Source organism: Stylophora pistillata, chromosome 12, assembly GCF_964205215.1.
Source record: "Stylophora pistillata chromosome 12, jaStyPist1.2, whole genome shotgun sequence".
Classification (NCBI taxonomy): domain Eukaryota; kingdom Metazoa; phylum Cnidaria; class Anthozoa; order Scleractinia; family Pocilloporidae; genus Stylophora; species Stylophora pistillata.
This window is the reverse complement of record NC_142530.1, coordinates 20,719,872-20,747,322: the sequence shown is the minus strand read 5'-3', so window position 1 is coordinate 20,747,322 and position 27,451 is coordinate 20,719,872. Positions and strand designations below refer to the sequence as shown.

General features: G+C 39.2%; 4 protein-coding genes across 5 annotated transcripts; 3 read left to right on the top strand and 1 right to left on the bottom strand.

Annotated features, from left to right (window-relative positions):
* Window positions 1-291: 291 nt before the first annotated feature.
* On the bottom strand, window positions 292-10,679 carry LOC111340968 (uncharacterized). The gene is made up of 4 exons (XM_022947896.2): window positions 10,404-10,679; window positions 1,696-1,882; window positions 1,135-1,259; window positions 292-848 (listed from the first exon to the last, which is right to left on the bottom strand). Exons 1-4 carry the CDS (start codon window positions 10,488-10,490, stop codon window positions 645-647), a joined length of 603 nt encoding a protein of 200 aa, XP_022803631.2. The 5' UTR covers window positions 10,491-10,679; the 3' UTR covers window positions 292-644.
* Window positions 10,680-13,379: 2,700 nt separating this feature from the next.
* On the top strand, window positions 13,380-16,871 carry LOC111340976 (uncharacterized). 2 transcript variants are annotated; one of them, XM_088740524.1, is made up of 4 exons: window positions 13,380-14,819; window positions 15,523-15,724; window positions 16,158-16,273; window positions 16,511-16,871. In XM_088740524.1, exons 2-4 carry the CDS (start codon window positions 15,541-15,543, stop codon window positions 16,709-16,711), a joined length of 501 nt encoding a protein of 166 aa, XP_088596650.1. In that variant the 5' UTR covers window positions 13,380-14,819; window positions 15,523-15,540; the 3' UTR covers window positions 16,712-16,871. The 2 variants fall into 2 exon arrangements, with proteins under 2 accessions (XP_088596650.1, XP_022803639.1); XM_022947904.2 differs by having other exon boundaries at window positions 13,389-15,376.
* A 1,046-nt stretch (window positions 16,872-17,917) lies between these two features.
* Window positions 17,918-20,374, top strand: LOC148719195 (uncharacterized). The gene is made up of 3 exons (XM_088740532.1): window positions 17,918-18,040; window positions 18,238-18,311; window positions 19,838-20,374. Exons 2-3 carry the CDS (start codon window positions 18,242-18,244, stop codon window positions 20,191-20,193), a joined length of 426 nt encoding a protein of 141 aa, XP_088596658.1. The 5' UTR covers window positions 17,918-18,040; window positions 18,238-18,241; the 3' UTR covers window positions 20,194-20,374.
* Window positions 20,375-21,882: 1,508 nt separating this feature from the next.
* Window positions 21,883-27,049, top strand: LOC148719194 (uncharacterized). The gene is made up of 2 exons (XM_088740489.1): window positions 21,883-22,129; window positions 26,222-27,049. Exons 1-2 carry the CDS (start codon window positions 21,982-21,984, stop codon window positions 26,914-26,916), a joined length of 843 nt encoding a protein of 280 aa, XP_088596615.1. The 5' UTR covers window positions 21,883-21,981; the 3' UTR covers window positions 26,917-27,049.
* Window positions 27,050-27,451: the final 402 nt, after the last annotated feature.

Here is a 27,451-nt window from a genome sequence, read left to right as displayed (position 1 = left end):
GGCTGCCTTTAGTAAGCTTGATGAAATAGTCTCTTCATCAGCTGGCTCCGCAGCAATGGTTATTCTTTTCCTTTCTATCTTGAGAGATTGGGACGAAAGATATCACTCTTGATTGCAAGGCCTTCTTCGTTATCTCCAAGTTTTACTACTTTGGGAACTCGGTGTGTCACCCACCCACTCTGTTTTTAAGGGGAGGGGAATAAGTGTTTATATCGCCGACGAATATGTTTAACGTGTGCTGTTCTAGAAGATTCCTCATAAAAAAAAGGGAAACACACCAACAGCATAATGTGAATTGGATAGATATTTATTACAAACTCAAGCTTTGCATCACAAGGACAAATCATAAATAAGTTAAATAGAAGATGAGCAGCTGGCTGTTAACCAGCAGAGTCAGGCCGCAATCTTTCGTCTTAAGTTTACACCATATGCACAGTAGCAGCCGCAGTACTAAATATGTAAAAAAAATTACTCGAAAATAGTCTTAACATCTCTTGATACATCTGCCCTTGGAAAAATAGGTCTCCTTTCAAAAGTGATAACATAAATATTAAAATTATATATAATATATATATATTATATTGATTATATTAATAAAGATAATAGTAATGATTGCTTTAACCATCATTTAATCATAGGTAAGTCTACGAATAACGGTGGAGACTGTATTTACATTGATTATCTTTACTCACATCTTTAATAGTTTTTAAGAATAACTTGCCATCTGTTTTTGCAGCAAGACACTTCGAGTTGTAAGTGTATGTAAAATAGTTCATGCGGTAATGTCTAGATTCTTTAAAAATGAAGTCATCAGAGATGTTGGTGTAGTCGCAGCCTTTGGGCTTTTTCTGCGGATTCAAACAGAATAAAGCCAAATGTTAGGAGATGAGATCATTTAGAAGTGAGAAAACTGGTGGCAGATAACTAAGGGGGAAAACAATTCAGATATCATGTCGAAAAAAAAAGCATAAGTTAAATGCGGGTATATATAACCAAATACTTTCGTGTTTTTAAAAAGGAACCGTGCAATCTACTTTTAAACGTTAGTCAATCAGGCTGATTTAAGTTAATTTTGAAGATCCATTTTTTTAAAGCCTGGGAATCGCGGCGATCAAATAAATTGGCATTGCTCACCTCAAAAACGATATTGCTTGGATTGACGACCTTCAGTGCATACTTCACTTGGCTGCTCGTCGTAAATTCAATACATTTTCCTCTTGTTTTCCCAGACGAGTCCTTTATCTTGACAATTGTAAATCCTTTTTAAAGAAAACACAATCGTTTCGTCAACAATCTTGTGTCTTGAATAAAACTATCCGCAAATTACAATGCTTAAAATTTACAATAGTTGTTCGATATGACTTTCCGACCTTCGTCCTAGTAATAATTTGGCTGCCCTTTATTTCTGATTTTCATTTCTTTTGTTATATTGGACCTTACGATCCTCCCTTTCAATGTTGAAAATAGACATCTTTGAATGAGCTGTATGAGTTTGAATCGAACGATCACACAGTTTTTCAGTGAGGCAAAGGTGACTAAAAAGTTTAAGGAAGCTGTTTGGAAAGCTTTGGCGCGGGTTGAGAAGGCCGCTTTAGGTTTACCTCAACCAATAAAACCGATTCGCTATAAACGAATTTGAGAATTTCAAGTCTCAGTTATGTTAAAATCAGTCTCAAGTGATCAGCATATACTTACTTGTTGCCAGGTCTGTCGTAAAAGCGCCATCAATGCTAACTCTTCTTTTGCCCGTGCTGCCTGCTCCTATCTTCATTAGACAGCGTCCACTTGTTATCAAGTTGCAGTAACCTGACCTAATGGTTGTTTCTCTGCGTGATTTTGATTCGCTAAATTGTACAGGCACCAACAGGCACACAACAGAAATCTAAAAGAAGAAGAGAATATAGTACAAAATGAGAAAATTGAATTGAACCACGTCTCAACATGTAGTACAGTCAGACTTCAAAAATAAACTAAAAAAAAAAATTTTTCTTCAAACTCAACAATCATAGAGGCAGTATTCATTGAGGGCCGTTGATGACCATTGACTGATACCATGGATATAGAAAGATAACAGGGGTGTATCTTGACCAACTGACCGAGGCAGAACAGGGCATATGAATGTAGGATAGTCGCTATCACTGTATAGAAAAACGAAACCAACCATTACTGGCCAAGGTGATAGGCTATATAAGTCAAGCACCATCAATAGAAACTGACCGAGATCATGCCGACTTATAGAATATTTTTAAAATTCCTCGAAACGATGTAACAGAGTAGCTTGTCTGGAGCAACACCAACAGCAATGACACTTGTTAGCTACTTACAAGAAGAATAACTTTGCGATCCATTTAGGCAACCTTATTTCCACTGCCTCTCTTATAAATCAGATTTTTTTTTCTATGAAATTTCTACCGAACAAGGTTCCTATTTATACCTTAATGGGCGGGATTTTTTAATGTTTGAGTATGTAAAATGTTATTTTTTTTAATCGTCATCCTTGAACTCGGAAACTCACAACCCACTGTAGGATGCATTGCGATAACAGAAGCAAATGTTATTTCAACCTCTCCGAACGGAAATTTTGTAAAATTTCTAAAAAGTTTTGTCGTTGCAGAAATAACCGTGTGTTCCTCCCTGTTCATAACCGGCCATTTCATTAAGAGCTTTAGGCAATGACTTTGTTAACAAATGCAAACCTAAAAACCGACACTAGTTCTGCAATTTCACTGAGTCTTGGTGAGGCGTGAGCCGTAAGCAAGATATACTCAGCATATAATTGCAGCTAGTGACCTATATTTTTATAGATGAAATCCCAAAAGGATACTACCGGAGAGAATTTGTAAAATGCGAACCTTGCGTTAGCTGTTCAGATTGCGTTACTTGGACTCAACAGGGTTATGGTATGGGAATTTACAAAATTATGCAAGTTTGGCGCAAGGGGAAGGGAACTTTGAAAGGCTATGTTGCTGTATTTCAATGCGTTGTATATTCGGAGGATCACGTTTGAAGTCAAAAGACAAATAAACCTCAGGTGACAGGTGCCTAAACTTCCAAACGTTTCATATCCTCCTGATCGTAAGTTGCCAGATTGGCAGAAAGTTTGTGTCCTAATAAAGTAGTTGAAGGCAAAGATAAAGAAGAAGCAATGTTCAAGGTTTGAGAACGTAAATTTATAGTTTCAACTTTCGAGTCTAGAGATTCATTATAACTCCACAGAATCAAGGAAAGAATTCCTTCCTGGGTTGGTGAGACCCACTGAAGTCAGTGGGGGTCTGATCAACATTTAAGATAAAAACAGGTAAGGGAAGTCGGAAGCAAATGTCGGGCGCCAGGTGGGAGCCAGGCGTTTTTCGGGATGGCGATGTAAACAAGGATGAAAAGCAACGCTTAAGTTCAAACGGATACAAAGGGGTGGAAAACGAATTTCACACATCTAGAAGCTTTCATTTTAGGGAGTGGCTGCTTATCTATCGATCCGCTTTTCTCCTGTTTTTTCTGGGTCTCGATGTTATTTCATGTGTATCTAAACTGACGCTGACTTTAAATCCTACATTGGGGCCAAGTCCCAAAGTAGTCCAGTACAGAGCGCCTTCATTTGAAATAATTTATCAATAAAGCCTAATCTTATGAAGTATCGCTTTAAAACTGTACTTTGCTTTCGTGACTGTTTTAATTACCTTTTTTCAATACCTGAGATTTATTTATGTTTTCGTCATATTTGACGTTGGTCGGCTAACCTACTCAAACGTGTCTTGACCATAAATTGCACATTGTGTGATATCTGTTCCCGGTTAAAGTTAGACTTTCAACATTAATGAAAAGGCAGTGAAACCATTTAACCAGGGAAACTTAAGAGCGGTGAGGGCTTTCAAGATTTGAGAGCGGCCGGGCCCTGACCAACTATCAACCGAATACGAAAGTTGTTGTCACAGAAATATTGTGACAATTGTTTTGCAAAGTGGACACTTTACAATTAAAAACGGCGCGAGCGATCATCATGAAATAACACTGGCCGTCTGTATATGAGGTTTTCATAGGTTCATAGAACGAGGTCAACGGTGAACACGAGATTTTCACTCATGGCAATATTCTTCGTGGAGCTTCATTGTACAGTACTCTTGATTAGTAATATAGCTTCCACAATAAGTGGTAGAATATGGAATTGAGAATCTAGTTTTTATTTCAATTTGCGACAAGTCGTCCTAGAACGCTGATGAAGCCATTACGTCTTCGTTATCAGTCCTCGAGAAAGTAACTCTTAACTTTTAATGCAGTTTTTTCCCTGTTTACTCACTGAAACGATTGCTGAACTGAGGTTTAAATAGACGGCGAGAGTGCCATATGCATAGTATACTTTTTAGCAGCTGGGCCAAGTGAGTCACTCTCAGATCAATCAACTCACTGAGGCATCAGAAACAACCCCGGTCATTTTTAATTATCTCTTTAACGATCTCCCCTTTCCGGAAGATACTTTATTTATTTGGAGATAGCTTAATGATGCTATCGTTAAGTTGTGGATTAAGAAAAGCACCGAAGCAAACCAGAACAATCTGGATCATGTTAACATTGTCACTGATCAAATTCTTTTTGTCCTACACGACAGCGAAAGATCTGTATCGTTGCGTCAGTTTTTGAAATTCCGCTCCTCGAAACTTGATCTAAAGCAAGCTTACATATCATGACTGTCCTTGCTTTGGTCTTTATGCTTTGAGTAACTGCCCAAGAAATTCGTAGCATTGTTTCGCCTTGGCACCACGCGCGTCTGTGGAAATAAAGAACACAACAAAACAGGCAAAAGAGGGAAAACTGGGAAATCTATAGCTTAGCTCCCTTTGCGTATTCCATTATCTTATTCTCATAGTCCATCAAAAAATCCTTAAACAAAAATGAAGTTTGGAGTTCAGAGATATAAGGTACCTTGTTGAGGAATTGATGAAAAGATGACCAGCGTTATTTTCGCGTGTCATTGTTGAAGTGCCTTGCCTCATCTTGTGCAGTTCGCCACCATATTCAAGTCACGTTTCAAAGACTGGATGAAATTTTGGAAATCTTGAAGTTATGTTAAGTGTTGGAGATACTTGTGTGCAATTTTGGAATGCGGAGTTTTTCTTTTTTTTTTTTCTTTTTGAATCCTGAGTATCTGTTTTACGTATATTTTTTTTTCCTTTTGCTTAAAGAGGTCTTCCGGTTGGCAAGTGGAACTTTTCACCATTGTTCAATTGTGTGATGTAAAATCAAATCCCGAGCCATATTTTACATTACGTCATCAGTAACACCTCCATAATCCTCAAGAATGCGTGTCAAATATGCAAAGAGAAAGTAAGTGACGCAGTCGGAGCCCACAAAATTTGTTATATCATGATTAGATATTTTAGAGGCCTTACAATGGAATATAACCTTTTATTGTCCTTGGATATCCATATTTTACTAACTTTCTGGGAGAGCCTGGCTCAGGTATACCGGCTGTGATTCCAACCACACTTTTCTTCAAGATAGTCTTCCTCTCCTGAAAATTCCATCACGTTCCCTGCTGCATCATAGAGTTTCTATATAGAGTAAAGCTATATATCTCACTTGAATCATGTTTTTCCTAAACTGCACATATGATTCCGTCAAAGGAAAAGTATTTCTGCGTCTATCACTAATACCCGGCTATGGCCAAGATGAATACCAGCGGGGCGGCGCTTTACACATCGCCGTCTGAGGACAAGAAGTTGGGACACTGAATAATTGTGTAGCGCTGCTTAAAGGTGGCCTTGTGCCAGTTTTCGTATGTTTAAATTTTTATGTGCTTCAAGTTGAAGCTCTGGGCAACCTCAGAAGAAAATGCCCATTTCCTTCGTTTGGAATCGATATGATAAAAACATCAAGGAAAAAAAGCGATTGGTTTTATAGGATCATTTATTTCTCATGTCTGACTGGTGTGTTACGTTGAAGAACGTTGAAATTTTGGGAAGAACAGACTTTTATTTTAGGTACATATTTCCTTGTGATATGATTTTTGTTTTTCATTATAGTTATTTTTGAGGGAAGATACCTTTTTTTTATCTTCCTTTCACGTTTGACTTGCAGACACCAAGTTAAACTTAAGCACCTACATGCATGTTACACAGATATAGCTCCTAATTCCAATTTCTATTTGTGATAATTCTTATAAAAGCCAATCGCTTTTTTCAGGAGAATGTCTTACAGAGCCAATTTGCAACGCGACCAGCTTCTGATGAATTGACGTAGAAAATGTGATCTACAGTCAGTTATCCAAGACATCAGCCAATTCAATCGAAGCAAAGTGAACTTCATTTTCTTGGTTTAACCATTATATATCCTCCTTTATTCAGCTTATACAAACAAAGACATGCTGTTGTTGTATTTACTTCAGTCATACGTGAACAGTTCATAACTTTAAAAAAAAAACCCAATATTCTTCTTGAAAACTACCCAATTAACAAAAGACAAGGAATCCTCAGGCGCCAATTTCAAAGATGCTTCAGATCTAAATTAAGCTTAAGGCATGAGAACTACATCAAGAAGGTCCTAATGGAGTGATTGATTTTGCGGCTAAGGGTTAATTTCTTCCGTCATGGTTCAATGGAAAGCTTTTATACTTTAATTTTTCACGACTTGCAGTTAAATTTTGTCCCTCTTTACCGCTAATGGTTAAATTGTTTGACTGTTTTATGGCCAACAGTTAACACTAGTGCGACCTTCTTCCATCAGCGGCACACCTGACATCCTGCAATAATTCCAAAATCATAGTAGCTTTTGTGATTTTTCTGGGTTCGGCCTTAATAACATTTTTGTTTGTTTCACTCTAAGAGTTGTATTACCTCTCAACCGGTGTCCTGATTAATTTATAATCATAGCTACCGAACTTATGTTTAACTTGCGGAGCCCAAACCCCTGGGAAATGGCTAGATTAGGGATGATATTTTTCGCAAAACTCTTACACAGATTCTACCAGGTCAAAATAAAGCGTGTTCTGGATTTTTTCCAAAATGCTCCGATGCTCCCAAAATGGGCTCGCATAAAAATAAACTAGAAACAGCTGGAGCGCATATCAAGACAGATAAGTTACCACTGGCAAGTGTGCATCACACGAAGTTTTGAACCATCAGCGCTGATCTGCTGATGAAAAGTCTACTATCAAAAACAAAAATAAATTGAAAAATAAAAAAGCCGGGAAAGCTATTACAATGAATTGTCATGGGCAAAATCCAGTGGAAACAATTTTGTCGTACATTAAAGAAGAAAATGTCAGTACTCATTTGTCTCATTCACTAAGTTTATCAGTGTGACAAGGCCTCCGTACCGACGTTTTATCCATATAAGACGCTTTTGGAAGAGCTCATTCCAGCATCTTGCAGTTTACTTGCCAAATAAGAGCACGAAGCGAGTAAATGGCCTTTTACGGTTAAAAGCTTGCCGAGATCTCTCTGAAGCTCCCGATTTTGTGGTCGGATGCTACCAACCGAGTTAGAGAGGACCTGTTGGCGCGCCAAGCCATCTGCTAAGTCGATATATGACAAGCGTACATGTTCTCTAAATGGATTCGGTGTAGTTTAGTCGAAAGTTTCCTGTGTGAAGATCGATTTAGAAAAACAGAGAAAGTTTTGGTGCGGTCACTGATAAAGAAAACTGTTTAGAATTCAACATGGGCGCGAGGATAGCCACAGCAGGCCCCGCTTGCCTAGCGGGATGTTCTTAGCAACTAACCCACGGAGACCTAGTCCTTGAGCCGGGCCCTAACTATTTTAAGTCCCTACGAAACAAGCGGTCTGCCATATTTACAAGGTTAAGTATTTTAAGAGGATTGGAGACCCACTTATGAGTGAAAGATTCTCGCTGATTGGTAAGCGAAGTGAAAAACAGGAACTGGGAAGCCCTCGTTTCAGTAAATTCTGTCATAAGATGGAAGGTCGAGTTCGTTCTCCAAGTTCGTCAGTGTCTAACATGTTATTCTACATTGTTTGGTCATTAAGAACTAGAAGGTCAAAATGAAACTCTTTATATAGTAGCGCATTAATGGCCGCGAGATAGCAATGTTTGTACGGCCATGTGCCTGACAAGAAAATCGATCAGCCCAGCCGAGTTTTTTGGAAGAGAACGCCTGACTCGATCTTTGAAAATCTTCCATCAATGGGTTGTTGTTCAAAAGTACAATCACGCTCTTGCGAGAAAAAAAACATTCATGTATTGTAATGAAGTAAAACAGAAAAAGTAATGTTTTGACTGCACTAGCAATTACATAGTGATACGAAAATAGCATACGACGAGAAATTGCCACTAAAGTGACAGATGGATAGATAAAAATGTTAGTGTCTTAATAAAGTAGTTGAAGACAAAGAATAGAGAAGAAGCAATGTTCAAGATTTGAGTCGGTGAATTCATAGTTTCAATCTTTGAATCTATAGATTCATTATAACTCCATAGCCGGTGATCAAGGAAAGAAATCCTTCCTGGGTCGCTGAGACCCATTGTAATCAATGGGGATGTGATCAATATCTAAGATAAACAGCCAAGGGAAGTCAGAAGCAAATGGTAGGAGCCAGGCGTTTTTCGGGACGGCGATGTAAACAAGGAAGAAAAGCAAAGCTTAAGTTAAAACGGATACCGCTGCGTGGTAAAGGCACCCCACATACAAATGTTTTTTTTATGATTGCCTGAGCCATTTCATTGCTGTAACATTAACATCGTAATCGGTATGTTCGTGATATAGGAGAGAAGTTAGAAGTGAATGCAAATATTATCTGGTTTCCACACCGCGCCGTTCGGAAAACCCTTAAATCAGTTTAGTTAACCGAGGAACGTCTACGCTCATTTAAGGGGAAATTCGATGTGAGAAGTCTCTTTGCTGAGCTTTCAGCGCTGACCCAAAACCACTTAACCCACGCGACTGTTTTCTACGAAACAAATTTCATTCATCTAGAAGCTTTCATTTTAGTAAGTGGCTGCTTATTTACTAATGTGATATCGCTTTACAATATCTCCTATGTATATACTTAGCGTTAGACCCTCAACATTAATGAAAAGGCAGTGAAACTATTTAACCAGGGAAACTTAAGAGCGGTGAGGGCTTTCAAGATTTGAGAGATGCTGGGCCCTGGCCAACTATCAACCGAATGCGAAAGTTGTTGTCACAGAATTATTATGACCATTATTTTGCAAAGTGGACACTTTACAATTAAGGACAGCGCGAGCGATCACCATGTAATAACACTGGCCCTCTGTATAGAAGGATTTCATAGGTTCACAGAACGAGGTCAACGGTGAACACGAGATTTTCACTCATGGCAATGTTCTTCGAAAAGCTTCGTTGTACAGTAATCTTGATGAGTAACATAGCTTCCACGATAAGTGGTATGGGACGGAATTGAGACTTTAGCCATTTGACAAACAAATCTAATACTGGCGTGTTGGTATCTCGTTTTTATTTTTGCGACAAGTCGTCCTTTAACGTTGATGAATCTATTACATCTTCGTTATCAGTCCTCGAGAAAATAACTCTTAACTTTTAATGCAGCTTTTTGCCCTGTTTACTCACTGAAACGATTGCTGAACTGAGGTTTAAATAGACAGCGAGAGTGCATAGTATACTTTTTAGCAGCTGGGCCAACTGAGTCACTCTTGGATCAATCACGACTCACTGAGGCATCAGAAACAAACCTCGGTAATTTTTAATTATCTCTCTAGCGATCTTCTCTTTACGGAAGACACTTTTTTATTTATTTAAGGATAGCTTAATGATGTTATCGTTAAATTGTGGATTAAGAAAAGCACCGAAGTAATCCAGAACAATCTGGATCATGTTAACATTGTCACAAATCAAATTCTTTTTGCCTTAACACGACCCAATGTTTCAGCAAATGATCCGTATCGTTGCGTCAGTTTTTGAAATTCCAGTCGTCAAAACTTGATCTTAAGGAAGCTTACAGATCATGACTGTCTTTACTATTGGTCTTTATGCGTTGAGCAGCTGAAGAAATTTGAGAGAAGAGAAGACTGGTCGGAATTTTGGAAATCTTGAAGTTATGTTAAGTGTTGGAGATACTTGTTCGGAATTTTGGAATGCGGAGTTGTTGATGTTGTTTTTTTTTTCCTTTGAATGCTGAGTATCTGTTTTATGTATATCTTTTCCTTTTGTTTAAAGAGGTCTTCCTGTAGGCAAGTGGGCCTTTTCTAGCATCGTACAATTGTGTGATGTAAAATCAAATCCCGAGCCATATTTTACATTACTTCATCAGTTGCACCTTCATAATCCTCAAGAATAGGTGTCAAATATGCAAAGAGAAAGTAAGTGACGCAGTCGGAGCCCACAAAATTTGTTATATCATGATCATACATTTTAGAGGCCTTACGATGGAACATAACCTTTTATTGTCCTTGGATATCCATATTTTACTAACTCTCTGGGAGAGCCTGGCTAAGATGTTCAAGGAGTGATTCCAACCACACTTTTCTTCAAGATAGTCTTCCTCTCCTGAAAATTCCATCACGTCCCATGCTGCATCACAGAGCTTCTATATAGAGTAAAGCTATATTTCTCACTTGAATCATGTATTTCCTCAACTGCACATATGATTCCGTCAAAGGAAAAGTATTTCTGCGTCTATCACTAATACCCGGCTATGGCCAAGATGAATACCAGCGGGGCGCCGCTTTACACATCGCCGTCTGAGGACAAGAAGTTGTGACACTGAATAATTGTGTAGCGCTGCTTAAAGGTGGCCTTGTGCCAACTTTCGTATGTTTAAATTTTTATGTGCTTCAAGTTGAAGCTCTGGGCAACCTCTGAAGAAAATGCCCATTTCCTTCGTTTGGAATCGATATGATAGAACCATCAAGGAAAAAAGCGATTGGTTTTATTAGATTATTTATTTCTCATGTCTGACTGGTGTGTTACATTGAAGAATCCTGAAATTTCGGAAAGAACAGACTTTTTATTTAAGGTACATAATTCCTCGTAAAACGATTTTTGTTTTACATTCTAGTTGTCAGTTTTGAGGAGTGATACCTTTTTTTTTATCTTCCCTTCGCATTTCACTTGCAGACACGGAGTTATACTTGACCACCCACATGTCACGCAGATATAACTCCTAATTCCAATTTTTAAATGTGATAATTTCTTATAAAAACCAATCACTTTTTTTAGAAGAATGCCTTACAGATTCAATTTGCAACGCGACCAGGTTCTGATGAATCGACGTAAAAAATGTGAAGTACAGTCCGAGTTATCCGAGACATTAGCCACTTCAATACAAGCTAAGTAAACAACTTCATTTTCTTGAATGAACCATTAAATTTGGAAACAGTCCTTATGTCCTCCTTTATTCAGCTCATACAAACAAAGATATGCTGTTGTTACATTTATTTCAGTCATGCGTGAACAGTTCATAACTTTAAAAAAAAACATTTTTCTTGAAATTACCCAATTAACAAAAGACAAGGAATCTTCCTTCAGACGCCAATTTCAAAGATGCTTTAGATTTAAATTCAGCTGACGGCATCAAAACTACATCAAGATGGTCTTAGTGAAGTGATTGATCATGATTTTACGGCTAAGCCGGGTTAATTTCTTTTTCACGACTTGCGGTTAATTTTTGTCCCTTTTTACCGCTAATGGTTAAATTCAGTTTGGCTGTTTTAGGACTAACAATTAACTCTAGTGCGACCCTCCTCCATCAACGGCTCACCTGACATTCTGCAATAATTCCAAAATCATAGTAGCTTTTGTGATTTTTCTGGGTCCGGCCTCAATAACATTTTTGTTTGTTTCACTCTAAGAGTTGGATTACCCCTCAACCGGTGTCCTAATTAATGTCTAATCATAGTTACTGAACTTACTTAATGTTTAACTTGCAGAGCCCAAATCCTTGGGAAATGGGATATAGATTAAGGACGATATTTTTGACAAAACTCTTAGACAGATTCTACCAGCGTCTTTTGGATTGTTTCCGATGCTCCCAAAATAGGCACGCATAAAAACAAACTAGAAACAGCTGGAGCCGATATCAAGACAGATAGGTTACCACTGGCAAGTGTGTATCACACGAGGTTTTAAACCATCAGCACATATCTGCTAATGAGAAGTATACTATAGAAAACAAACATAAATTGAAAAATAGGAAAAGAAAGCTCAGTATTGCAATGAATTACCACGGGCAGAATCCAGTGGAGGCAATATTGTCGTACATTAGAGAAGGAAATGTCAACACCCATTTGTCTCATTCACCAGGCCTCTGTACCTACGTTTTATCTATATATGACGCTTTTGGAAGTGCTCATTCCAGTATCTTCCAGTTCAGTTGCCAAATAAGAGCACAGAGCGAGTAAATGGCCTTTTACGGTTAAAAGCTTGCCGAGACCTCTCTGAAATTTCCGATTTTGTGGTCGGAGGCTACCAACCGAGTTAGAGAGGACTTGTTAGCGCGCCAAGCCATCTGCTAATTAAGTTGATATAACACAAGTGCACATGTTCTCCTGTGTGAAGATCGATTTAGAGAGAGAAAAAAGTTTTGGTTCGGTCACTGATGAAGAAAATTGTTTAGAATTAAACATGGGCGCTAGAATAGCCACAGCAGGTTCCGCTAGCCGAGCCAGCGGGATGTTCTTAGCAGCTGACCTACAGAGACCTCGTCTTTGGGCCGGGCTCTAACTATTTTAAGTCCCTTGAAACAAGTGGTCTGCCATATCTACGCGGTTAAGTAAGCGGAGTGAAAAACAGGAACTAGGAAGTCCTCGTTTGAATTCTTTCATAAGATACAAGTTCGAGTTCGTTCTTTAAGTTGGTCAATGTCTAACATGTTATTCTACCTTGCGTTTTGTCATAAAGAACTAGAAGGTCAAAATGACACCATTTAGATAGTAGCGCATTAATGGGCGCGAGATAGCAGTGTTTGTATGGCCATGTGTTTGATACGATAATCTATCAGCCCAACCTCTTGGGTTTCAAGCCGCAAGACTTTTTCGGAAGAGAACGCCTGACTCGATCTTTGAAAATCTTTTATCAATGGGTTGTATTTCAAAGTACAATCACGCTCTTGTGAAAAAAAACATAATTTATTGTAATCAAGTAAATCAGAAAAGGTAATGTTTTGACCGCAATAGCAATTGCATAGTGATACGATCATAGCATACGACGAGAAATTGCCACTGAAGTGATAGATGGATAGATAAAAATAGAGTTTAATTTCTAATCCAATTATTCTGACGTAAAATACCTATAATGACAAACTAGGATTATTCCTTTATATGGTACTTGTTCTGTAGCCGTTGAACAAGGTTCTCACGACAAGTCACTTGCCTGCAGGATTTCTCCTCTTCATGAGATTAGGGTCTCCTCACCTTTCGTTCATTCTCACGGAAACTCATTATGGCTTTTTTTATCTTTCAAAGTCAGAAGAATGACGACTAAATAGACCATAGAATCTCTGGGAAAATCTTAATGAATTTTTTTAAGGAAATTTTCTGAAGTTTTCAGAATCAAGTAACATTTCTTAAGCTCAGACATTCCTCAGACAGATTTCAAGCTTTAAAGATGGTTGCTCTTCATGCAGGTTAAACCAATCATAAAGGATCTACCTTTAATCGATGTAGATACCTGTACGACTGCCAGAGATATTGCATGCTAAATATATCTTGTTAAACGTTTTGTTGTGTGGTATCGCTGAATTTACGAGCTGTCCCGTAATTTGACTCGCCCTATGGGCGAGTCAAAATACAAACAAAGAGTAAAAATACTCAGCGATAATACACAACAAAACTTCTAATAAGGGATTTATTATCCAACATACGGGCGAATTTCGTGCGGGCGAATTTCGCGGATGTTTCTGAAGTAAAAATATCGCGTGATATTTGTACTCGTCGCGCGCGTTATTTGTACACTACGAAGCACAGTTGGATAATAAATATATCGTATTAGACATTTTATTGTGGAGTACCGCTGAGTATTTTTACTAGTTGTGCCGTATTTTGACGAGCCCATAGGGCGAATGAAAATACTCAGCGATACTACACAACAAAACTTCTAATAAGGGATTTATTATCCAACATACGGGCGAATTTCGTGCGGGCGAATTTCGCGGATGTTTCTGAAGTAAAAATATCGCGTGATATTTGTACTCGTCTCGCGCGTTATTTGTACACTACGAATCACAGTTGGATAATAAATATATCGTATTAGACGTTTTATTGTGGAGTACCGTTGAGTATTTTCACTAGTTGTGCCGTATTTCGACGAGCCCATAGGGCGAATGAAAATACTTAGCGATACTACACAACAAAACTTCTAATAAGAGATTTATCATCCAACACGCCAAATTGTTATTTCAGTGCGGGCGAATTTCGCGGATATTTCTGGAATACAAATATCGCGTGATATTTGTACTCGTCTCGCGCGTTATTTGTACTCTACGAAGCACAGTTGAATAATAATACCATTTATCCATTTATTATTACTTATAGCCAGTAACGACCCAGTAAAGTTGCAGCAAATACGAACACGAGAGAAATAATAGAAAACGACACTTAAGGTCAGACCTGCCCTTAGGGCCTTTTGAATTCCCGACGAGTGATATTAGAAAAGCCTGAAACATGGCTCTCATCAGCGAATGCACTGTCGCCGGAAACAGAGACCTTCCATTTCGTTTCCCTTATGGAATTATGCCAGATATCCTCTTCCTCTAGGAAAAACAGGGCAATTGCGTCTGAAACTGAAAGGCACAACCCACACATAAGGGATGGTTCCTCTAAATGAAACGCTTGTTGTCACTGTTGGCCCTCTCTCTTTAAGACTAATAACCCGTAATTAAATTCCACTAAAGGTGAGTAGTCTGGTGGCTTTGGGAGAAACTTCTACTTGTAAGCTGAGACTCGATTCTAACTGTAGAGAATCACCATAGAGCTTTGCTTCATTTGCCAATCTCTGGAAAGAGGGTGGGTGAAGGAGTTACCAGATATTATCAAAGGTAGGAGGGTGATAGAGCACGCAAAGAAAACTTGCACGGAAGAGTTCTTAAGAGTTAAACTTTACGTCAAGTTTTAGCTTGCAACATTGGCCAATGTTACATACTTCAAACAAAAAAAAAACAAAAAAAAAAAAGGTAAAATCGCATTCCAAGCGATACTTATGTAGTTTATCCCCCTCTGCAATGAATCAAACCCTTCAGTTGCAGATAAATAAAATGTTTAATCTCGGATCATCCGGTGCAGCAGTGGCAAAAGTTCCTCTTTGTTTCAAAGGTCACGTCCAGAGCAGTTTCCTACTACCGCTCGTAGGATATAAAAAACAAAAATCAAAAACAAAGTCAGTTGCCCTCAACACACCAAAGCTTTCGCACTGTGGAACGTTGAGCGTAAAAAAATGGACTTAAAACTTGCGGTGGGTATAATGGCCAAATTTTTGGTTGAATTTTTTTAACTTTTCTCAGCTTTGCTTCCTATCTTGATTCACCTTAGTAAAAGAGATTATTTCGAAAAACATTAATTTGTGCCCGGTAAATTCAATGTAAAGTGTTTTGATTGCAGAATTTTGCAGTGTTTTTGATGGTTTTGGCGTGCGTGGAATCAAGATCAGCCGTTCGAAGCCTAAGCTCAGATTATCGTAGAAAGAATTGCAGCGGAGGAGGAAACCTTATTAAGATTCATACTGAAAAGTGTGCAACATTTTCGGGAAAACGGCAATGCGAAGCAAAATGTGATGGCTCACGCACTTCAGACCTTACGACAAGTAAGTTAAGTGTTTGAAATCCTTGTGACATGAAGTACAAACGGAACTTAAGATCACAGTATTTAAGAGGCCATTGACAAAATTCCCTCTGTGACATGCCCCAGTAAAAACTACTATAATGAAGTAAATCAAGGGCTGAATGAATATTATTTTATCTTTTTCATTAATTAAGAACCGATTTCAACGAAGGTAGAGTTTATTTTGTGGATTTCTAATTTTACAAATCTCTCGAAAGGCAAATTGAATACCTCATTATTATTAATCTTTCTTTTTTTTTTGTTTTGAAAATGTCTTAAAAATATCCTTTTTTGTCTCACTAATAGTTCGAAACGATCAAGAAATTTCCCAAACAGATGTTGCCGTTTAATCAAACGAATATTTAGAATTATATTTTCGCAAATAATCTCTTTTTTCTCCTTTCGCACAATCAAAGGAATAACAATCGAGACCGTGGGAGGAAGGAAGCGCATTCAATTCACTGCAAACGAAAACGGAACTCAATACCTATATGCCTTAAAGGTCGTCAACGGGACCAATGGTGTTTTTGAGGTTGGTCCGGAATGCTAATACTGCAAGTATCATTTCAGTCTTAAAATTCTTCTCATTCTCAACGAAACGATCGAATTTGCTTTACATTTCTTTAAAGTTATGGACTGAGTTTCCTTTTATAGCAAAGCTGAATTAAGTAGGTGACACTCATATACATGTCTGTTTATATTTAGTGCTGATCGTTTTTACTCATTAAGTCAATAATTATCGACACGTATTGTCGCTTTTGTTTCACAGGAAAGTGGTTGCCAAGGATCAATCGAGGACAGCTTCCTCTTTGAAGAGGCAGTTATAAGGATTGGACAGCGAAAGTTGAAACGATTTGTGTATAAAAAACACAATACAATGTGTCTATCTAGTGATTGTGACGGAAATCTTTCTCTAATAAGTACAACAAACAACACTAGCGAGATGTGTTGGTTTCTTAAGCTTAAATAAGTAACAGAGCAGTTAAAGCTGATAGTAATTACCGCAACCTGTTTTGAATTTTACATCTGTCCAGCCATTATATCGCGACGATAACAAAATAAATTAGAGTACATGTAATGTGTAGAGGATTTTAAACGAAGCCAGTAAATTTTATCAGTTCTTCTTATTACTCAAGTGTGTGTCTTTAACTGCACTTGCAAATATGGTAAACTTTCCCCAAGAATCCGTGTGAGAGATCAGACTCGGTGGCCCTAAAGATGGCGCTACGAACTCTGGATCAATAAGTCTAATTTCGAGCGCCGTTCGGATTCAACGAACCGATTTTTCATAGGCTTGTAAAGTTCATAACTCTTACTTCCCTTTCATTATCCGAGGGTAAACATGGAAAGCCTTGCACAAATGGCCTGGATTAGTAGGAGTTGCAATTATTATTTTCTTTAATTTCGTAGGCAGGTTTGGTCACCGGCCATAATCAACCTAATGTTGATTTCACGTTGCTTCAACTTTCTGGGTTTTGATCATTGCAATAATGAATTTACAGGGTGATTATATGGAGAACGCAACAGTTGATCTTTACTCGCTTTTTTCTCTGTGTCCTCGGTTACAGTACCTTTCTATGAATGACAGCTTTCCCGTCTAGTGCAAACTTCTATTAGTAAAACAAAAACACTAATGCAACATTATTTTCCTCTGGAAGCATGTGGAAGCAGGTGCCGGACCCAATTATTATCTTTTCATTTTTGAGATTTGAGGGCAAAAACATTTTCATCTAACACCCACTTCCCATCCCAAAAGGAAGTGCTCTGGTGTTTCCTTTAACTCTGGCTTGACCTGAAAACGTATGCTACCGATCAAGCCGAGATTTGCGTGCTTCTTCCTCGTTTATTAACTTTTGTTTCGTCACTGAAATATGATAATAATTGAAATAAACAAGGAAACGACACATCCTTAAAGGAAACTTCGTAAGATTGGATGCACTTCTTTTCTTTTTCTTTTGATTCCTTCCTCTACATCACCGCACTGATACTTCAACTGATTGCTCCTTTTCATGGAGAATTTCAGTTTCTCTTGTCACGATTGCATTCTAAAACTCCAAACTTCTCTTGAAGAGATATACAATGTTTAGACAGGGAAAAACTAATACGCTTAACTAGTGGAATTAATAACAGCCTGAAATAACCAATACAAGACATGAAACTTGACGGGCGGCACGAACGTAATTCCAAAACTATTAACATCTTCCCTGGAAAGCAATCAATAATTTATTGGCAAGATCACATAAACGGGAGGAACCTTAATCAAATAGGACATTTCACAGGTCTAAAAGGCCATAAAAAGGTAAGCAATCTGCATTCTACAAAGTTCATGTTTTGTCACTGCGATTAATTTATATTTCTTCCCAAAACTGATTTTGTTTTCGTCGGTCAGAAAAGCCCATTGGCACCGTACCATTGGCATGATAAGCCGTTTTGACCATCTTAACATTTGGTGATGTTTGCTAAAAACCTAAACGATATTTTTCTTCCAATCTGCAGGAAAATGAAGATCCATTTAATTTTGTGCTTTGCCGTTGTCTTGGTCGCCTCCGCAGCTGCGAGATCTCTCGAGGGTAAGCAGAAGGAAAAAAAAACTGTGCGCTATTTACTTCATTTGACCTAAATATGACAACTTTACAAATATAAAACAATGATCCATGGAAAGGGTATAGAGATAAGATAGTCAGGGCGCAAAGGCTCTAAGGAGAAAGAGTTGTGGTATACAAATCGTCCTGACTGAAGGTAAATTGGTTGAAAGCTATCTGTACCAAATCCTTCCCGTGGAAGGTGAAGTCAAATTTATTTGGAAGCTCTTTGGCCTTGCGTACGACAAATAAATAGGTCTTTCCTGGATGTATTCTCTTTTCAATTTGCTGAGGTACGATACTATAATTTCTCTCTGATAGAAATGGATCGTGAATTGTTTCAGAAGCTAGAATAAAATTAAAGTGATGAGGCAATACCTCAAATAATTTGAACTAAAGCAGCTAGCCAATGTTTTCCCGTGGAGTTTTTTCGAAAGGAATATTTGGAGTAAAGTCCTTTCTTACATCAGACAGAAGTCGTGTTATATTCCTTTTGAGAACTTCTATCGTTATGTTTGTATTTGATTCCCACTAGGATTTTAATTGCACTGGCTGTAAAATATAACAACAGCTAAACGAAAAAAAAAAGATAAAAAATTCAAATCGGTTAAGAAGTGCAGTATTTGTCCCATGGAAATGATCGCATCCTTTCGAAAAACAATGAAAGTTACGGTGAGATAGTCAGGCCAATCAAGACATAATTGGTCTATTATGTCCGATTACTTCACAACGCTATGGGGAATTCCAGCTGAGAAAGGAAAAATAAAACGAACGATGACATCAGAATTTAACTACCATCTTTAAATGAGCCCACTTTCTGGATCAACTCTCTCTAAAATCTCGACAAAGAACTTGTTACTCGGGATTCTATCTCAGGTGATATTCATTAACTCAAGTGCTGATTGAAATATATGGTGTAGAATTATCTTCCACTAGCACCTCGGCCATGATGATGGTCCATTCTGCTCTTTCAAGTAGAAATAAACCAGATCGAGAAAAGAAAATCATTTGGATCCACTTCTGTTCAGATTCTTTGGTAATGTTTATTTGGTAGTGTCTTAGAGTAAAATAATATTGCAGACAGAAATCACCGGCCAAGTTTCCGTGGAGTACTAAGAATACGATAGCGGGTACCTGATTTTAAGAGAGTAAATAAGCAAAATGTGTTTTAATAATAGCATGAAAGTTTTCGTCCAAGTTGAAAATTTAAATTTTGAAGTAAATAGTCCATTCCTACTTCTTGGCCAGTCTAGAATTTTATGACCAAGATTCCTGGCGACTGAATTAAATCGAGAGTCCTGAATACTTAAATAGAAATTATTTACCCCTATGATATTTCTCTTTGCTCATCATTTTAGGGAAATACCATAATATAAATATTGGTATATGATTAAAGAACTATGTCTCGCTATGTGCTTACTTTAAATAGGTATTTTCCACCCGTTAGGCTCAAAGTAGCAAGTTTATAATATTCTAAAGATTGATACATGAGACGTTTTCTCTACCATTTTCAGCCTCAAAGAGATGTTGTCCACCCCCTCCACCTCCCCCACCAGCTCCACCTGTTGCGGGACCTCCCGGACCTCCTGGCCCTCCTGGAGCACTCGGCTGCGCGGGCCCCCCAGGGTCCACCGGATGTCCCGGATGGAAAGGCGCTCCGGGAGTAGCAGGACCAGCTGGACCAATTGGCCTTCCTGGAAAACCTGGTCTAAATGGTGCAGTCGGAGCACCTGGACCAATGGGCCCTGTTGGACCAGCTGGATGCCAAGGTCTTAAAGGCTGCCCTGGACTCAACGGTGCCCCTGGCCTAATAGGACCTCCAGGACCGCCAGGACCACCAGGACCCCCAGCTCAACCTTGCTGCGGTTAGGGCACCATCTAGAAACAGACCAATTACGAACAACTGCTGCAACAGTAGACAACATTGAAGATTAGCGAGAACCTGTTTTCTGTAATACCCCTTCTCCTTCTTTCAAGGGGAAACTATTTTCAACAGAAATCAATTAAAGTTCTTTTTGAATTATAATAAAAGCGAATCGCCCTCTCTCTCACTTTAACTTCTAAACTTGGGTTCCATTCAAGTGTTACATACGCACGGGGACTCAGCTCACCCAGCCATACTATCTGGCATGGTTTCCAAGAAAAAGCTACGAACATTGTAATACTCTCACTTAGACAACACAGGAAAGCTTCTTACACTTGTTGCTCATTTGTAATGCAATTTCCTTAGAGTTCATGTAGCGGAGTGACAATGGTTTGTTTAAGAGAACTGTCCAATAGTCAAGAATTGAATAAAAATCCATCATAGGGACAAAAAGAGAATAATCTACTACTCCTTAGAATCCAGCCGATCAGACCTGCCTTAAATATTTAAGCAGACTGAAGTCCTATGATCAAGTGAAACCCTTAGCATGCAAACTATAGGCAAAATCCATAGCAGTAACACTCGTTAAGCTTCTCTAGTTATCGTGTCTTGCAAATGGTTTTCAGGAGAATAGAGCACTGAACCTTTCAGAGCTTTAACACATGCTAAAGAAGGGGTGGCCACCCGTGTGAAACCAACTTATGCGCTAAAAAATAACTGCTCAACAATTGTTAATTTTTTCTTAGAAAAAGCCGCATCCAAACATACATCGTCCAAAGCTGATGGTGATGCCTATAGTACCGAACACACAAAATTTTATGAGTCGAAACCTATGCACCCTTAGCTCTTCTAGACTTTTTAGGCCATTAGACGTCACCTGCTCGAAAACTCTTGTGGTTTAAATTTTCCTTTTCGCACCCAAACGATCACCAAACAATCAACTGTTCCTATAGAGGAGTATGAATAACAAGAAAAGACGCTCTATTTTAATATTAGAGGATCTGAACAGACTGCACAAGTTTGTACCATGTTTACTGCGTGTTACTATATATTTCAGAATACTGGATGAAAACGTAGTCAAGAAATTAAATAACTCACAGCAAGAGTCAGACTTAATAATGAACCAGATTTAATACATGTGTCTTTAAGATATAAGGAGAAGGCATGAACGATAACACTACTATTGCTACAAATAAGGCAAATATCAAAGAAATCGAGAGTCAGATGAAACTAACTGAAAACACTTGTTTAGTCTTCGCAAATTAAAACTGAAATGCAAAATTATATCTACATCACAAAGTGTTGAACAGGAATTTCTCACCTGCAACTGCTTGTCCTATCACCCCAAAGAAAAATAGTTTGGAAAGACAAGACATCTTTCCGTTAAAAAGAATGATGAACAGTAGCATATTTTACTTAATTATTTTTTTTCAAATCATTTTTTAAAGCAAATCACTCAATTCGTGAGAAAATTAATTCGCGGAAATGTTTCGTCTAATTAAGAGGCAAAGATTGTAGCGTATTATATGATCTCAACAGTTTTAATTATTTAACAGTACAGGTGTCTTCATATAAATGATAGTCATCTCAGTTGCTCAGAGGGTTGTTTGGTCTTTACTCACCGTCTAGGTAAGTGCTCACTTGTTCACTAAATTTCTTTGTAAGATATATCTTTGAGCCATGTTTGATCTAAAGACTTGAAAGGTATTTTATCAACTCTTCATTTTTGAGTCATTTGATCTTAATAGTAGTTAGGTAGAGTTAACAAAGAGCTTCAGACAGACCCTGCATTATATGATCTCTCTATATAGACACCCGGGTTTCTTTGTATTCAAGTTTCCTCTCACGTCTTCCTCGACTGGCGCAAATATGAAAAATCAGCTTGTTTGGTGCCTCGCAGTCATCTTTGTTGGCTCCGTGACCGCCAGGTCGATTCTTGATGGTAAGTGAAGATACTGTTTCTCGATCCTATCGCTGCGGTACACTAGACTTAGAGTGGAGATTACGACCGACTAAGCTTTCAAGAAGCCAGAAGATCACAGCTTTTTATTTTGTTAGCGCATATTTTGACAATTCAATTTCGACTATTCTCATCCGTTTACCGTCTCTTGCTACGTAGTTAATAATTGAAGCAATTAAAATGCCAAAATCATTATGGTACTCTCTAGGAAAAAACATGAAGACTCAGGCCTAATTACGTATTTTTTCAGATGGTTTCCAAGTGATATCATTGCCGAGTGATGTCAGAGAATTTCTTTCTTGCTGGTTTCAACCTCCATTATCTGCTAAGACAAACATTAATTAGTATAATCGATTCGTCTCAACGGAGGAAAATTCCAGAAACGTTGTTTTTCTGATATCATGATGGTGTGATAGCTGTAGAGTTTTCCTGTCCAGGATCATTTCATCTGTAGTATATGTACGAATACAGTCAAAACTCAAAAATGTGAACGTTTGTCATGCCGAAATCACATTTTTTATCAACATTAATTTGAGCTCTGATAACGCACGTACACAATGCCCAAGAGTAAAGGTACATTTTCCGCTTTAGAGAAAATATCATAAATGACGATCAAGCTCGCCAGGAACTTGTCATGTAATATGTAAATAGCGCCATGTGTGGCTGCTTAGTTTTAGGGTTCCAATACCATTACCGTTTTTTTAGCCATTTTCGTGGGATTATTCACCGAACGTTATCACTATACAGAGGATAAAGTTCATCGGCAGTTAACAGGATGTCTTATTCCAGAAACTACTGAATATCCGGAATTGTTGGAAAATTTGGAACAACTCATGTCGCGGTTTACCGGTATGGCAGATTTCAAGTGACGTTTGGGCACGTTTGAAGTTTCTGGACTTGTTGACACTAAGAAGAGGCCACCGAGGGGGCAGAAGCCAAAGCATGTATAAGGATTAAAGGAGGATTGATATTGTCAATGGAAGACGGAGTTTTAATACATCAAATTCTCAATTCTTTCAGCGAAGTAATTCAAGTAATCTCATTAACATATTACCAACTGCAATTATGAATAATAATAGCAGTCCAGCAACAGATGTGACGCAGTATCACGCAATGGTCACGCCACGTACTCAAGCTTTTCAGAAGTCAAAAGTCAGTGTGGCTCACCTCAATGCACAATCGATCAAGGACAGAAACCACCTAGTATAAGTGAGGAATTTAATGACTGAAAAAGAGTATGGAATTTCAGCGGTTTCCGAATCTTGGTTAAATTCCTCTGTTACGAACGCTGAAGTTGAGATTGAGGGATACAAGCTGATTAGGCTTGAACGCCCTAAACATCGTGCCGGTGGTGTCTGTGTTTATGTACAGAGATCTCTCAAAAGCAAAATCCTTAAAGATCTTTATCGAATTTCAGTTTAACACAAGAAATTGAAATCATTCTTGTTGTGTGTCACCTATAGAACTCCTGACTGTCCGCTCTCATGCTTTGTTGACGATTTTATTTGCAAGCCCTCACCTAAGGAAGTTCGTTTTGGTAGTTGGAGACCTCAAGTGTGATCTGCTTACGAACTCCTATAAATCGAGAGCACTATATGACTTGCGTAGCAACTTAAATATGAAGCAACTTATAACAGGACCCACAAGAGTAAAAACAACATCCGAGACTCTGATTGATGTCATGACTTCCAATTCAGCTCTTGTTACCGATTGTGGTGTGGTTAAAACACACATTAGTGATCATTTTCTGGTATTGATGATGCTGGTGAGAAAGTAGAAGATTTTAATGGAAAATTTTTGGAAATCCTGGAACGGCATGCACCTGTCAGGAAAAGGAAAGTCAGAAATCGGCAATGTTCATTTCTACTGAGATCAAGAGATCAAGAAGTTGATGGATGAGAGAGATCAAGTACACAAAGTTGCTTGTGAGTCGGGCGCTGCTATAGACTGGGAACATTACCGTTGGTGTCGTAAATAGGTTAAGAGAAGGCTATGTGATGCTGAGAGGAACTATGTTCAAAAGGAGATCAATGATAATCAGAGTAGCAGTGCCATGTGGAAGGTGATACGAAACTGCATCCCGACGAAAGAGAAATCGAAACCGGTGTATTCAAGGGATGTGACGGAACTGGCCAACGAGTTCAACGAGTTCTTTACTTCTGTGGGAGCGAGGGCTGCAGCTGAATCTGCGAGGCTTGCTTCAGTTAACGCTCTTCCAGCGTATAAGGCCCCCTCAGCTAAGACCATATTCCAACTAGAGAAATTCCAATTCCGCGCAGTCACTACCTTTGAAGTACGCAAGATCATCGTATCTTTTCCTTCAAACAGGGCACCAGGAATGGATAAGTTACAAATTAGTGTGATCAAAGATGCCCAACCGGTTATACTTCCAGTCCTGACAGAGCTTATAAACAGATCACTTTTAACATCGGTTTTTCCATCTGCTTGGAAAGAATCCGTAGTAACACCAATATCAAAGGAAGGGGATCATGAAGTTTCCAATAACAACCAGCCAGTATCTCTGCTACCCGCTCTGTCTAAGATCTGTGAACGGGTAGCTCTCAATCAGTTAACAGAGTATACAACACGTCAGAACTGTTTAACTGAACAGCAAAATGGAAACAAGAAGAAGCACTCGGCAGAAACACTTCATATTTTCATGTCTGATATGATTCTCTAAGCAATGGATAAGAAACAAGTCACAGCATTGGTTCCGTTGGACTTGTCGAAGGCTTTTGACAGCATCAAGCATGGGATCCTTTTACGTAAACTTTGAGAACTGGGCGTATCTATGCAGGCCTTGGAATGGTTTAGAAGCTATTTAACGGACAGGAACCAGCGGGTGAGAATTGGATGTGAGGTGTCAGGTCCGCGCCATGTAGCTTACGGTGTACCTTAAGGGTCGATCTTGGGGCCGGCCCTATTTAATATCTATATTAACGATCTCCCAGCTGTCCCTAACCTGTTCTCGCTAAAGAGTAACGTGGATGATTCCCAGCTCTATCTCTCGTTTCCTGTCCAGGAGACAGCCATGGCTGGGGAACATTTGTCCGAGGATTTGCAGCGGATTGCCGCCTGGTGTTGTACACACAGCTTGCTGATTAATCCAGACAAGACTAAGCTATTGCTTCTTGGAACGCCTCAGATGTTAGCTCGCGTGCCGAAGGGCTTTGGAGTTACGCTACTCAGCAAAGAGATACTACCGTTTTGTTCCGCAAAAGATTTTGGGGTCATCGTGGACTCTCACCTCAGTTTTGACGAACATGTGACCGAAGTTGTATCTAAGTGTATAGGTAGCCTGTGTCAAATCAATCGTGTGAAACATTTGTTCGATAGGTCTACCCTTATAACCATGATAAATTCACTAGTCTTCAGCAAGCTTTTCTACTGTTCATCCTTGTGGGCTAGTACAACAGAAAAGAACATTGCTAGGCTTCAAAAAGTTCAGAATTTTGCTGCACGGATCGTGACTGGCGTAAGGAAGTATGATCACATTACGCCGATACTAAAGGAACTTCACTGGTTGCCGGTGGCTAAACAACTGGAAGTTAGAGACACTTTAATGGTTTTTAAATGTATAAAGGGATTAGCCCAACCTTCCCTTGTGTAATAAGTTCAAGACAAGAAGTCAGGTGCATACAAGAAATACTAGGAATAAAGATAAGCTTAACATACCATTTTTTAGATCAGCAACAGGTCAGCGATCCTTCTAAAATAGGGTTGCTCAGCTCTGGAATGATCTTCCAGAAAGTTTAACAAACATGGAGTCATTTAACGTTATTAAGAATGTCATTAAAGGACGTGCTCTTGACGAATTTTTAAGTCATTGACTTACAATAGGTGTTATAATGAATTATTTATCTTAAGTTTTAATAACACGGTAATGTAAGTTCTTATCACCTTTAAATGCTTATATTGTTTATATTACATTTTATTGTAATTGGTATGGAAGACCCATTTTGATTGGATGTACTAATAAAGCTATTTATTTGATTTTATATTTCATCTCAGATACATTCTTCACGGTTAGAAAGATTAAATATGATCTTAAACTAATTGTAGATGATATTTCAGTCTCCAGGCGATGTGGTTGTACATCTGTTGTTTGTCCACCCCCAGATGCTCCATGCCCACCTCCCCCAGCCCCTCCAGCACCCGTGCCAGCTGGCCCCCAAGGACCCCCCGGACTACCAGGCTCTAATGGATGTCAAGGTCCCCCAGGGACGGCCGGTTGTCCCGGGCTAAAAGGGCCACCAGGCAGTGGAGGGCCGCTTGGGCCACCAGGGCCTATTGGACTTCCCGGTAAACCCGCTCTTCCCGGCCCACCCGGGCCACCAGGCTGTATGGGATCACCAGGCCTTCCCGGATGTGCTGGAATGAAAGGGCCAGCAGGATCAGTTGGAGCACCAGGCTCCGCAGGACCACCAGGACCACCTGCCCTTCCAGGCCCTCCTGGGCTACCAGGGAAAATGGGCTGCGCTGGTGCTCCCGGATGTCCCGGTTTTAAAGGAGAGCCCGGAGCAATTGGACCAATGGGACCACCAGGAGCTCCTGGAAAACCCTCTCTTCCTGGCCCACCTGGCCAACCTGGAAGTATGGGACCACCAGGTCCTCCCGGTTGCATCGGCCTGAAAGGATGCAACGGCGCCCCCGGAGCCCCAGGATTTGTTGGACCTGCTGGCCCTCCAGGACCCCCCGGACCTCCGGGTCCACCAGGACCAGCTGCCGAGCCGCCGTGCCCCCTTTGCAGTAGTGGATGCTGTGGCTAAATTGCACATACAGCCAAAGCAGTATGTGTCATTTCAAGAGCAATCATTAAAGCCTTTCTGATGAGAGATGAAAAATACGATAAGAGCATTTTTTTACAACAAAAGATTCCCCTAGTTTGTAGGTCGTCTTAAGGTTGAGAAATAAAATGGATGCAAACCCATTCTCTTAACGTAGTGTCAAGTAACTACGCTGCATGACATTAAAATGATAATCCAACATAAACATATGCAGTAGGCTTACCTTAAATTAACCAACCCTGAGCCTGATATCCAATTATGTTTTGACCCTTCAGATCTTCATGTCAGTATGCTTACTCTCCGTACTGTTCTCTATACATTTTCTAAGCTACTGGCAAGGATAATGTTGACAGTAACGAACTCATCAAGACTCTAACATCTGCTTCAGCAGTAAAAATGTAAGCAGAAAATACCTGCTAGTCACTCGTAGGTGTCCAAGGGTTAAAACGTGGAAATAGGAGGGGGGAGCGGGGGGAGAAAGGGGCTCGTCGTGCAGCAGGCCACGGGAATATCCCAT